At 40.3% G+C, this 13,915-nt stretch overlaps 1 protein-coding gene across 1 annotated transcript in view; it reads right to left on the bottom strand.

Moving 5' to 3' along the window:
• VEGFC (vascular endothelial growth factor C) overlaps window positions 1-1,089 on the bottom strand; it is an 83,057-nt gene extending 81,968 nt beyond the window's left edge. Inside the window, exon 1 of the mRNA XM_030016998.2 lies at window positions 352-1,089. Coding sequence (XP_029872858.1) covers window positions 352-762 — 411 coding nt within the window. The 5' untranslated portion in view covers window positions 763-1,089. The remainder of the gene's footprint in view (window positions 1-351) is intronic.
• Between the last annotated feature and the right edge of the window lie 12,826 nt (window positions 1,090-13,915).

Raw genomic sequence — 13,915 nt, 5'->3', positions numbered from 1 at the left:
CTCTGCAAACGGCGGGGCCGCGGCCGGGACCGCTCCCCGCCGGGCAGCCCCAGCACCACGGCAGGAGCGGAGCCCTTGGGCTGCCCCCGCCGATCAGGTGTTTTGCGGTTCTTTGTAAATGCCGTCGTTCCCCGTGCGACCTTCCTTCCAGCAACCCTGAAAACCCAGACAATTTTTTTTTTTTTCCCCCTCCTCAAACAGATCCTTCCTCCGCTTTTAAAGCAGCCCTACTTAGAAAGGCTTCTCCCAACTATCTTCCTCGGCGGGATTTCCAGGCGGTCCGTTCGAGCGGACTCGGAGCCACATGCCCAGAGGAGCGAGCTGGCATCTGCAGCGGGGGCACGGGCTTACCTTTGCCTCCCCGGCGTCGGGCTCCTCCTCGTAGTACCCCTGGCCGGACTCGTAGGCGGCGGCGGCGGCCGGCTGCCGGGGTCCGAGGAGCACGGCGCCGGCAGCAAGGCAGCAACCCAGGGAGAGCACCTCCAGCAAGTGCATTGTGCAAAGATGGCAGGGCGAGCGCGCAGCGGGGCCGCGGGGCGGTTGCAGGAACGCAGGCGAAATTATGAGGCTCCTTCTCTTCCTCTCCCCCCTCCCTCCCCTCGCAATATCCAAGGCAGTAAAATCCGTGGGATGGAGAAGATGCGGTAGCAGCAGCTCCCAGGCGCCGGCAGGGGAGTTCCCAACTTTCCCAGCCGCTTTGCAAATTCTCACCAAAGTTATCCCGAGTTTGCCAGGTAAAAAACCCACCAGGAAACCGGACATCCGAGGCTGCGCTCACTCAGGAGGTGGAAAGCGCAGAGAGGAGGAGGAGGAGGAGGAGGGAAGGGAAGGAGGGAGAGTGAGAGAGCGAGCGGCAGAGCGGGACCGAGCGGCCGGGCGCACTGGGGGAGTTCCCTTCGCCCTCCCGCGCGGGCCGGGCCAGGCCGGGCCGGGCCGGGCCGAGGGTCTCCGCTCCGCTCCGCCCGCCGCGGAGGTCTCTGCGGACGCCTGTCAGCGGCAGCGCGGCCGGGGGGAGCGCGGCGCCTGGGGCTGCGCGGCGGCGGCGGGGGCCGCGCATGGCGAAAGCGCCCTCTGCCTGCGCCTCTGCGCGGCGAGAGGGGGCCGGCGGCGGCCTTCCTCCTCCTCCGCCTCTGTTGCCGCCGCCCAGCGCCGCCTGCCGCTGGCGCAGCGCTGGCGCCCCGGGGAGCGGATCGCCCCCCGCCGCGGGCAGAACGGCCGCCCGGGGCGCGGCGCGGCCGTGCCGGCAGGGGAGGGGAAGGGAAGGTGAGGTGAGGTGAGGTGAGGTGAGCAGGCCCGAGCCTCCCCTGCGCACCCCAGAGGGGCACAGGCAGTCCCGCCGAGCTGGGCTCGTCCCACCCCGAGCCTTGGTTCCGCCAAGGTGAAGAAGCCCGCTGTAGGTCCCTGCCCCGAGGAGAAAGCAAAGCGGCCGGCTTGTTTCATTCACCTCTGAAACCGACAGATGAAGCTGGGTACAGCACACCCAGAGAAATCACGCAATAAAGCTTCTGTTAATCCTAGTCAGGTACTTGCTGAGCAGTGGTGGCAGCTGCACTTGGGAGAGGATGCAGCTTTTTTTTGCCAGAGAGGAGAAGATTTTCTCATGTTAGAAGCAGGGTATGACACCTTGGAACCAGCTTTGAACAGAAGGTTACACCCCATTCAGAGCCCTAAATAAAACAGAGTGTAAACACTGTGTTCCAATGACACTGTGATTAAAAGTAAAAAAAAAAAAAAAAAGTCAAACACTAAAGCCAAAACAGATTGCACATTGCTAACAAAATACACTACAGTCTGCTCAAATCTCAGCTATGCAAAAGGAAAAAGTTATATTCCCTGTACTATTATTTTTGCTCAGTGTGAACAGCATTATTGAACCTTGTGTAAATAATTAGAAAGCTTTTCAAATTGTTCTGCATCACTTTTATACATGTTTTGGTAACAAGATTGTATGGGAACGAACTGGGGGGGGGGGGGGGGGGGGGGGGCAGATCCCTGACTGCCTTGGCTGGATGCTGGCAGTCTGCTCATGTTACACTGCTCTTATTCTTTGGGAATCCCGTTATGTAACTACTCAGGGAACAACATTCTGGGGGTTATGCATAAAGGTGCCTCTAGCAGGCCTTTAGGTACCTCCTGTTCTTTTTTATTTATTACTTATCATTTTCAAGATGGTATTTCAGCTTGCTACACAAATAAATTATTTTGATGCTAGGAAGTAATCTCTTCATTTGCAGTCAGAATGAAATCTCAAGTTTTAAAATGCAGCTCTATTTCTAAAGTTCTTACAGTTACTAGAAAGTTATTAAAGCACTAACAATTTTTTAACATCTTCACAACACAGTAAAGCCATGAAGCAAAGACAGTGGTAGAAGTTAAGCAGAACAGCTATGAAGATATAAAATAGCATACATAAATTAAGAAGCCTATTGTTCTTCAGTGGACCCTTACAGCGCTGCGGATCAAAGCGTAGGATTAAAGCCTAAAGAGAGCGTAGTCCAGGACGCAAACCCCACCTAAATAGAAATACAGCATTACTGGTTTCAGTTTAAACATGCTAAAATCTCTCAGAAACATCACAGACTGGCATAGAAAGCAAGTTCTTTTGCAGCACATTAATAAAACCCACCTGACAAATCATGCACAGATAATTATTTCAATAACCGAGTACCATGCAAGGAGCGCCTCCCCGTAACTAAATCACAAAAAGGGATGGAACATACCACTCATGCTGTGCCATCATAATATCAGCTGGCTTCATTATTTATTTCCCCATTTCCCCGGGACTTTCAGTCTGTCCCCCCCCCCCCCCCCCCCCCCATTCATAGAACATCCATCACAGGATCAAAGGCTTTTATGCAAGAGAGCATTTCCACCAAATGCTCTGTGTAGCGAGTTTAAAGTGTCATAACTGAAAGCTAGTAATCATAGTCATAGTGCCTCAAGTCATGGCCTAATCATAAGGTTTTTAAAATAAGGTGGTTGAAATCTATGATACTTTATAACTTCTGTTTACAAAAAAATAAATATTCCATTGGCTCTGGGACACTAAGATTTTCCTCAATTCAGGCTGTATTTCTTTCCATCCCATAAAAGATGGCTAATTTAAAGTTTACCGATTTAAAAATCTTTTCTCCTTTCCCCACCACCTAATGATTAATATTCATCCTCTTGTCTTCAAATTAAGCAGAAATTGGCCTACAGGACAATTAGAGTTCCAAGTGGCACTCACTACACTGACAGTGAGCTGACCTTATAAACACAAATGACTACAGAGATATCCCTAACAGTGTGGAGATACAGGTCTAGGTCTTGCCCTGTTATGTTTCAATGGCAATGATAGCTACTATTGACAAACAAAGGAAATTTTTTATGTCTGATGTAAGATTCCTTCAAATGAATTCTCTTGATGTGGTTTTAAAATTGCATCAAAAAAAAAAAATCCAGACCCTATTCTGTTCTTCCAGTTGGTGTAACGTACATGTGTCAAGCACATCCCTCTCATGTGTCTAGATATGGCTGGTATGTTCCTTTCTGATACATTCTGCTTCTGAAATGTGGATGTGTTTCAGTACCTGTTTCCTATCTCCATTCATTAGCAGTACAAAAAGCCAGAGAGGATCCAGTATAAGAAACATGAGCCAAGATGGGGAATAGAAAGTGTCAATAGCAGCAAGAAAAAAATCAGTAGCATGCTATTGTAATTTGGTCTATTTGCTTATTGTAGAGTTGAATGCTAACATTAAATGTTTTCTTTTCACAGAATGTCATTTCCATTCTCCTTATGTTTAAATTTTTGTGTTTGATTCAAACCAATCTCCTTTGCATTCTCCTCTTAAATAGACGTATAAAGGCATGCCCAAGAGTTAAAATCACAGATAGCATGGTTTGCTCTTGTTTCAACACACATAGTCTTACTGGTAAGTTTCAGTGGAATTTATATTTAATGTAAATCTTGAAGGTAGAAAACATTGTTCTCCGAGTTCAGCAACTCAAAAGACTGTGGAAGTGCCATTCTGGAGTCGCTCCAAAAGATGGAGGCACTGTAGTAAGCTTCAGTCCTTAGTTCCTCTACAGATATTTCCTCTAATGCTTAAAAGCATGGGAAAAGAAAATTTGGATATTGATCAGTGTCTTAAATATCAAAGTCCTATGTCAATACTGTAAACAAACGCGATACATGTAGGCGAAAAAGAAAGAAAAAAGGTATTTCAGATTCAGTGCCAAACTACTAGAACAGCTGCTCACTAATGCATTTTCTGCCAATTGAATCTTTCAGTCCCAAGTTTCATTACACATTTCTTATCATATTGCTTATCCAGTTGGAGTAACCACTTCTACAGAAGAGAAGACTTCGCTGCTGAAAAAGGATGGTGCAGTGGATTTCAGGCTGTAATCCACTTCTCAAACCCTCTTCTTTATATAAACTTACACGATTTAGTAGAAGCATTTAGAAGTACTGCAGTTTTACTGATTATGTGCATAATGGCCTTCCTCATTCCTCACAAGCAGATTTAAAAACATGTCTTTTTTTGTACAGGCCCTCATTTAGTATTTTCTTACATGATCCTAGAAAAGGATCTAAGCATGGTGGCTTGAAGATCATCAAAAGCAACTGAAATCTTTTTCTTGACTTTGATCAGGCATCCTCACTGTAAAACTTAACCCATGGGAAACTGTTCTACCCCAAACCTCCAGCTAGGGATCCCAAAATGTAGTTTTATCCATTCATTTTCTCTAAAAATATTGCCAGGATGAATACTTTAATTCAATGAGAAAGACATCACTGCTGCAAAATCATTTTCTGCAATGCTTGACCTAGCAACCCACACTTTATTATCTCAAAATTTCTCTTTCATTTAGTATAAAAGTTGGTCCCTCTTGAAAATTAGTTAACAAGACAAGAATCCTTAGTCTTCAGCCCTTTGACACTGGTTGATATTCAGGGATTACAGGATTATTGGGATTTCTTTGTTCTCGGGGATTCTCTTTCTATACCGTTAAAATCAAGACTATTGGCATCTAACATTAGAATTTCTCTATGCTACAGACTAGATGACTGCTATAGTGCAAAACACTTGCAACCCTTGCTATAATAAGGGGTTAGTATGATGCAAAAATGGACAGCACAAGGCAGCATCTCAAGAAAAGCGTTTGAATTACCCGAAGCAAATTACATATCTCTAAAGCTGCCCTAAATTTAGAATGGAGAAAGCCCTAGCACACATTTTACTCAGCTGTCTTACATTAGGATCTTTCTCTTTACTATAGTTTTTCTTCCCACTTGTGATGTAAGGTCTCACACAAGAACAGATATGCATAGAATATTGATTTAACATCCTGTAAACTAATTAATCTCTCCACATAGTGATGATGCTCATTGTTATAACCTCTGACTATAAACAATAAAATGACTGATTGTAAATTTATGCTGCCTCTTAACTGAAAGCTGTGCACAATCTAAACTGTGTATAACTGAAGCCATGTCACTATATAAGCAAATTTAGATTCAACAAAACATATTTGGACTTAACAGCACATGACCACTACACATAAAAACGTTTATCATGTTACCTACCTTTCTGCAGTAGTCTTCCAAGTGACAGTCCACGAGATAAAGAATGTATTCAGAATCTTTTTTCCCCAGCTATACTTACAAGACTTTGGAATGTAACAGGACAAAACAGTCCGAAATCAATTCAAGAGACATTTCTATATAATTCCTAAAACAATGGCAGAAATAATTATTTCTATAAAGAGATGCAATTTCCACTAACCTAGCTCCTGCATACCTCTTCTCCACTCATATATATTCTGGGGCATTCCTCCCCCTTTTCTTCAGTGCTTCAAACCTTCTGTTCAATATTTTGGCTGTTCTGGAAATTAAGAATATGCTAAACCCTTCAAATGCAAATTGCTGAAGTATTAAAACTTTAAAAAAATTGCCAAATGGTATTGAGACAAATTCATTTCCAAGCCCAGAATAGTGTAATGTATTATTACTGATTATGATCCTGATTTTTCCTTATTATTTAATAGGTTTTCCTTACCAAAGTCAATTCTTTTCTCCTATGTAAAATAGCCTTTTACATATTTGAACACTTACCCTTTCTTACTTAGTCATCTTCTTTTAAGCTAAATAAGATCAGTTTTTCCAACATTTCTGCATAGATTTTTTTCTGAAGTTCTGCTTACCCTTATAACACTCCCATATGGTATTTGCCTATTAGGCAGATTCATGTTCAGCTTGCAATCAGCAGTAACTCTTAGATATTTTTCGAGGATTTTCTATCCAGCCAATTGTTCCCTTTCCTGCAGTTGTAGATCTGACTCTTCCAACATAAGTAGAGCACTCACATTTCCCAACAGAATGGTCTCCGCTATCTCCTATTTTTTTTTTAGTTGTTTCTTGACTTTATCAAAATTATTTCCAATTTTAAGCCTACCTGTCTGTGCTGTCCTTGCTAGCTAGATCTCATCTGTAAATGTAACAAGTAAAGGTGTATTTCACCTATGCTGCCCTTTATTTCTTGGGGTCAGCAAATCATTGTTAGTGACCTATTGCAAGGTTTGGCTGAAGGTCAAAACTTCCTTCCTGATGTGCTGGTTCAGGCTGCAGAGTTTGCTTTGGTCCATCTTACTGCTTCAGAAACCAAAAATGCCAAAATGTGGGAATATTCAGATCTGAGATTCTTGCTTAGGCCCATCTTCATTTTTCACATAGTTAAAAACAGTTGGAGATTAGTTTAAAAATGATGAAAGAGAGGTTTGTAGTTTGGGTTAGCTTTTGGTTTGGGTTTGTTGGTTTTTGGGTTTTTTTCTCTTGACACACCAGGTAGTGAACTTCTGGAATTTGTTGTTATGAGAAGTTGGAGGCAGACAACTGAGAAGTTTAAAAATGGATCAGACAAATTAATGGAGATCAGGACCATAAACTGATACCAAAAAAAAAAAAAAAAAAAAAAGGTAGGAGTAGAGAAGTACGTTGCATACCTAATTCGACGAATGCAGATGCTGGAAAAGCGTGAAGGAAATGGACTGCAGAAGCAGACAGTCATGTGTGCTCTCCCTAAACAGCACGTTCAGTTGCAACTGTTGGAGACAGAAAGCTAGATAGACAGTCTAGACAGATGGTTTGTCTGAGCCAATAGGACATTTCTTATATTTTGAGGGAAACTGAATCAATTTCTCATTGATTCAGTTCCAAACCACAAAGTAAATTTGTTCTTGTCTTGTAGTCTCATGTTCAGACCACGTATACTTAGTCATAACAAAAATACTTATTTTTACACATCATTATTGCACCAGAAGTCAGTCCAACAGATATGGTTGGAAGGAAGTACACAGGAAATCCAGTCTGTAAAATATTCTTTATACTCTACAATAAAATTAATAAAGAGTGCTATTGCCATCACCATTATTCCATCTTAAAAAGAAAAAACATAAACCAAACCCCATGTATCTGCTTTTTGGATACATATCACAGAAAAACAGTAAAGCAGCAGATTTTTATTTTTTTTTCAGTGATAACACAAAGCAAAACAAGAAACCTACACCCCAATTTTTGGTCAGGAAGTTACTATTACTAATAGTTTGAATTGGAACCATGCTTAACTTGGTTACTAAAAAGGTTTTGTTCTCTGCTAAACAATTGCTTAATAAAAACCATAACATGTTCCCTTCAAAAAGTTGTATGCTTTGTGCTGAATCAAGAGTGTTATTGTTGCTGTCAGAGCTAAGGATACATCCTGGGCACAAGGATGAGAAGCCGCCATCTCTAAGAATTCAAAATTCAATCCCTAACCTTTTCATTTTCCAAAAGCTGCTAAAAAAAAAAAAAAAAAAAAAAAAAAAAAAAAGCTACAATGACAAAGATTTAAAGAACAAAGGTGCATTGATACACAGATGGCATCAGAGGCCACAAGCACTGTCTGGCCAGGAAATTTCATTTTCCTAAGCACTCAACACTGGGTGACACAGATCCTAGTTCCCTGTGATACAGTGAAAGCCATGCTAATTTCCCCCCTTACCATTAATGAATTTATGTAATAGGACACATTCTTAGACCAGTTCTTGACTGTTTCTTCCTTTCAGCACAACCTGTTAGTCTCTCTCCTTTGGCCAGTCTATTGGCTTTCAACACTTCAGGCTAGGCTAGGCAGCTGCTGCACGCAACATGGAACCGGAACATCACTGGGCAAAGCAGCCTTCAGTACAGCACATCCATTGTCCTTCGGGTTCCTTATCTCTTTGTAACTTGAATATAAGCAGCCACTACTGATCTAAAAAGCGGGTAAGCATGCTGGGCCTAATCTATTTTTAAAATTCCTATCCCACCACAAACCTACAGCTATACTCCACAGGGACACTTCAACTAATCTGTCCCAGCATAAAACTCCTAAGTGCAAAGGGTAGAGCAACAGACCATTTTCAGTAGCAGGTTCCAGCTGTGGAACTCAACCTAATATTCTCTATTGATAATGAATATAAGCCTGAGTGTATTCAAAACTAAAAACAACGCCAGCTTCTTAGTAAGACTCCCTGCAGTGATGGCATCTTCCCAGGGCAACCACTTGATCTGGATAGAGGAGGAGGAGGTAGAGACACAAGCACTAAAAAAAACAAAAACAAAAAACAAAAACCACAAAACCAAAAAACAACTACAACAAAAAAAACCACAAAAAAACCAGAAAACCCCAAACTTAAAATGTGCAGATATTTCAATATAATAATCCATATTTTTGAACCTACCTTTTTTGAAATCAATTTTCAGAGATGCACAGAAGTCACCTGTGCTTACCTTTCCTGCTTTAAAATTTTGAGTAGTCAAAAAGCCAGCTTTGTCATCGCCTTTTTTTTGAGCCAGATTTTGGGTTTTGTCCCTACCAACCCCAGCAGGTTAGTCATAATTGTGTTCTAGTCCCTTGGTACAACTACAGGGCCACTCACAGCTATCACACCTAAGCAGGATAGAGAAAAGTCCTGCTCATACTTCCATTTTATTTTTCTGTTCCTTTGAGATGGGACCAGTCAGTAGCAGCCCCTGTACAGGGGAAGGACTGTGGGATGAGGGAACATGCTGGTGCTGAGCCGCCCCAGCTGCGGAGGTACAGAGGAGGTCAGACTGTCAGAGAACCTGGTGAAGTTCGGTGAACCCAAACTACACGGAGCTGCTGCTACAAAGACAGCCACAAGAGAGATGATACAAGCTATACTATAGCTTTAAAAGCATTTTTATGCTTACGAGGGGTTGCAAACAGACAGCTGCACCACACACTTTTTGCTCTTGGGTTACTCCTAGTAAGTCTCTAATCACTTATAATGAAAATAGATGTTTACAGTGGACATTTGGAGTTCTAGTATTCTAACTGGTAAAATTACATAAAAATTAAAATAGTCCAAAGGGATATTTGTTTCCACACAGTTCTGAACTGACTGTTATAGTCACCTGATAGGCTAATGTTTGTAGTCCACAGTTTTGCACTGAAATTGTCAAAGCAGACAGAGGGAATTAGGAGCAATTATTAATTGCAATTATATCCTTTTATATTTTAATAGGCTTCTTTCAAATCACATCTGATTTTTGTAAGTGAATTTTCCTTTTCTTGCTCTTATCCAAGTGTGTTGATGATCTATCCAAAAAGGATAAGGCTCTTTTCACTCAATGGGAAAGAGATGTATTCATGTAATGATATTAATAGCAAGGCTGTTAATATTCTTAGGAGGTCTTGAAAAGTCACTTGAGTTTTAAAACTACGGAGAAAAAGTGTATTCCCTTTTTTCCAAACAAAACTTCAAAGTCTAGTTGTTATATACACTACAGTAGTTTCAAGGGGTTTTCTGCATATTTATTGTGACCTATTGTTTAGTTAAACTGTGTAACAGATGCCTTGTTAAATAATAATGCTGAGTGCCAGTAGGAATAAGACAACTTTTTGAGTTCAATCTACTCAGTCAAGTTCAAGAAGAGCTGGGACTAAACTCGGTGAGTTTCCAAAAGCTTACCCTAAATATAGAATATCAAAGTTCATAATTAAGAAGGCTCATTTCATCAGTCAGTTTCATGTTTGCACAGCAGTGGGAGTAATTATAACACTACTTATTCTTTCAGGTTGGCTTGAATAGTTGACCTTATAAGCAAACTCCTTTTTTTGCCCCCTCCAAAGACACAAGCCAAACCATTTGATTTTAACAAAACAGAGCTGTCAGTTTGATATTTCAAAGCACATTAAACTATCTTTTTAATGAAAGAAAGCAGTTAATCTTAAAAATAGAACTTTACAGGCCATTTCTACTAATTTTTACCAAAGACTAAAAAAAAGTTTCTGCTTGCTTGACCTTTTCTTCAGTTCATCAGTTGAACTGTATTTGTTCCAACCTCCACAATACACAGAAATCCACAAATTCATGCAAATGCCAGGATGCCTCAAGGGCACCGTTGCCTTGATATTCCTCTTACATCATGCCAGCATTCACTGACACACAGGGCCAAAGAATGTGAAATCCAAAAGGAGAATTACAATTGTTTTCAACAGTAGTCATGTGTGGGCAGATATTCAGCAAAACTAATTGCACCCAGAAAGAGTAAAATAATGGAAGAGATTCTTGCCTCCCTTTTGTCATTCCAGAATTAAAGTTCTAATCTAAAGCCAAGTGTCTGGTTGTCCATTACAGTCAATGGAGAGCAATAGGCCCCTTCCAAAGGGGAACTCATTCTCCATTTCTTTGGCACTTTAGGACATGCACTAAAATATGGTTTCTCTCTGTTGGTAATAGGGGTACACTATATGCTAACTTTGAGATCCCTAAAGTTACAGAAGAGAAGTCTCGTGCTGAGAATCTACATTGGAAAATCTGTCCCTGGGGAGCCCCAATGCCTTAAGGGGTTGTACAAGAATTATAGGAGGAAAGAGGGCCAGGAATTTAAGTGAGGCAAGTGATTAAATCCATTAAATTAATCTCCAACTTGGAAATTTGACTATCAAAATGGAGCAAAGGTAATAGTGGCATACCTGATAAAAATATGAGAAGTGTTTGATTGTTGACTGACTGACTTCATGCTTTCATTTTAGCTTTATGTCTTGCTTATTCTTTTTAGCTCTTTATTGAACAAAAATTGAAACGTATGATAGATCTCAATGTTTAGACATGTCAGTAGGTTTTACTGGAGAATTATCAAATTAGCAAATAAAAAAATTAATCACATTGCAATTGGCTGAAGTCAGTCTAAAAAGTTATAAAGTGAAGCTAAAGTCATGTTAGAAGATGGTTAGTGAATGTCCTTGAGATAACTACCAGTGGCTCTTAAAGTTTTGCAATTTTTTTTTTAAACATTTGTAATACAAACTGTATTTGAAACAGCTTGTTGTAACAGAGCTGTTTTTGCTAATTCTGAGAACTTTTCATAATCAGTCACTACAGAAACTGAGAATAAAGTATTATTTACAGCAGTAAAAGAAAGATATTTTTTTTTAAATTACTTTTCATTATAGAGATGTTTTCTTCTCCATAGGTCATAGTTGAAAACTAATATATCTAGACAAAAGTTACATCAAGAGAGCAAAATTATGTTGTTCTGTTAAATATAATGTATAGTGCAAAGTCCTTTTCCATCTCCATCACCTGTAATACACTGTGATTATGGTATGATCTCTTTCCTAGCAGTACAATATTCACACTCTACTAGCAACCTGAATATGCTCAATAATCAGAAATTAAAATTATTACTGCTTTTTTTCTGAATTATCCACAGTTAGAGCTCTTATAGCCGGGGACAATATCCGTACAGGGGTCCGAGTCATGCACAGAAGGGATACTCAAAAGTTTATTTTTTCCCTATCTGTATCTGCAGTAATCTTCTTTTTCTCCAAATTTCCCACTTTCTGATGTTACCTTAATCTGTTTTACAGACTAGTATGCAGTCCAAGGCAACCTCTCAAAGCCCATGAGCTCAGCTACATGGGAAGAGAAGAAACAGAACAGAGACATGATTTATTTTTTTCTCAGATCTGGCCATTAGCTAAGTGCAGTTCTTTCTTTGCTTCACTACCTGGGGAGTTCTGTACAATTGTCCATGAAGGAGAAGGCAGAGTCAAGCCCTAGAGCTATTGAGATTATTTTATAAAGCCCGGATTTTATGCATTCTTTCTGTACTTCAAGCCGGGGGGTGTGGTGGCGGGGGGGGGGGGCGTGGGCAGGGAGAAACCCAAAGTCTAGCATGTACTAATATAGCAAATGAGTATCTAAAGTGAATACTTTGACATCATATTGCCTAACAGAGCTGCCAGCAGCAAGCAGTGCTGCCTTAGATGCTTTGCCACAGCATTGTGCAGATCTCATGTAGGAACTTGGTACTCAGATGTCTATTTAGATCTTTAATGCTCTCATCTTTCCCATAGAGTGATTTCTATTAAAGTACATTGATTTCTACTCAAGACAGGTTTCCCACCAAAGACATTTGGGCTGTCAAAATCAAGCAGAACAGAAATAGCATATTGCTAGATGATCTGAAATTCGGACTGAATTCTGGGACACAGTCTTGCTTTTATGAAATATGCCATAAAGAGTGCTAGGTGCTCTACAAAGCGAGCAAGTAGGCGACTGATTAAATGAAGACAATCACATTTTAAACATGAGCAGAGTTGGAAAAAGCTTAAAAAGTGGAGGTAGAGCAAGAAACAGATAAAGAATAGATTCTAGGTTAGAAAGGAAAGAAACCCTGCTTTTCATTTGATATTTTTTCATTTGATTTTTTTTTTCATTTAGATCTTTTTAAAGAAACACTAACTAGAGTAAGTACCTTATTACTACTAGAGTAATAATTTGATTTTTAAAAATCTAATTTTCAAATTCTGAGACTACTTCCTCAGGGGCTAGGATTTCCTCACAAGGAAGTTCATGCTGTAGACTTCTACAAGTGTAAATATACCTAAAAGAGTCTTCAAAACTTCCTGATGGGGCCTCATGGGGTTTTTTGGGGGGAGGGGCATTTTTAGTGGTGGTTGGGGTTTTTTTCCCCCTCCAAAGGCTACATATCAATAGGTTCTCATTTTACACCCCTACCCCCCAAAAAACCCAGAAAACAGCCCCCCCCCCCCCCCCCCCGCTTTTTTTGCTGCCAATCTTGAAAACTCTGAAAACTAAAACACACTTTGGCTTTCTAGTTAAAGAACCTCTCTTATAGAGGACTACTTTGTGAAAGAAACTTGGTAACAATTTTGATGATGTGATGAATGTGCTATACATAGGTCCAGCTGACTCTCTCATGGCTTCTTCAGTATTTCAGGAATAATGCATTTGAAATATTCTGGTTCGCAAAGTGAGCAGATACTTCTCAATAAATAAAGGTTACAGTTTTATCAAGGAAGAAGAAACCATATTTGTACCTTTTTTTTTTTGCCATAAGAATGAGCATGCCATTTTTCTTTTCTTTTTCTTGCACCACAACTACAAGCCTTTACAACATGTATTATTGATAATCATAAATTTATGAGGATTTTCACCTAACATGGTAAATTGCTGGACTCTGTATAATTTTTTTTTTTTTTTTATTTGAGTGAGTGAATTAGGAGACATTTCTATAGAACTACTGTGTTTTATAGAGTAAGTTAATTCCTGGAATTGATATGTGTATCACATAATATACACAGAACATATCCTAAGCCTGCCAGGTAAAGTAGTGGGCAGAAAGGTGTCTTACAAGGTAAAAATACATTTAACAAAGCCTCACACAAAGCCTCTTAGATGATATCTTGGATGAACAACATAGCTAATGTTAAGTATTAAAAATCTAACATCACTATTTTTTCCTCTTTCAGACAAGATTTAGAATACCGTTCTGCCACCAACAAAAAGGAGAAAAGGAAAAAAAAAAGCATCCGAGAAAAAAAAAAAAAAAAAAGAATGCAACAACCCAGCT

The sequence above is a fragment of the Aquila chrysaetos genome, chromosome 1 (genome assembly GCF_900496995.4).
Source record: "Aquila chrysaetos chrysaetos chromosome 1, bAquChr1.4, whole genome shotgun sequence".
NCBI lineage: Eukaryota > Metazoa > Chordata > Aves > Accipitriformes > Accipitridae > Aquila > Aquila chrysaetos.
This window is presented reverse-complemented; position numbering and strand designations above follow the sequence as displayed.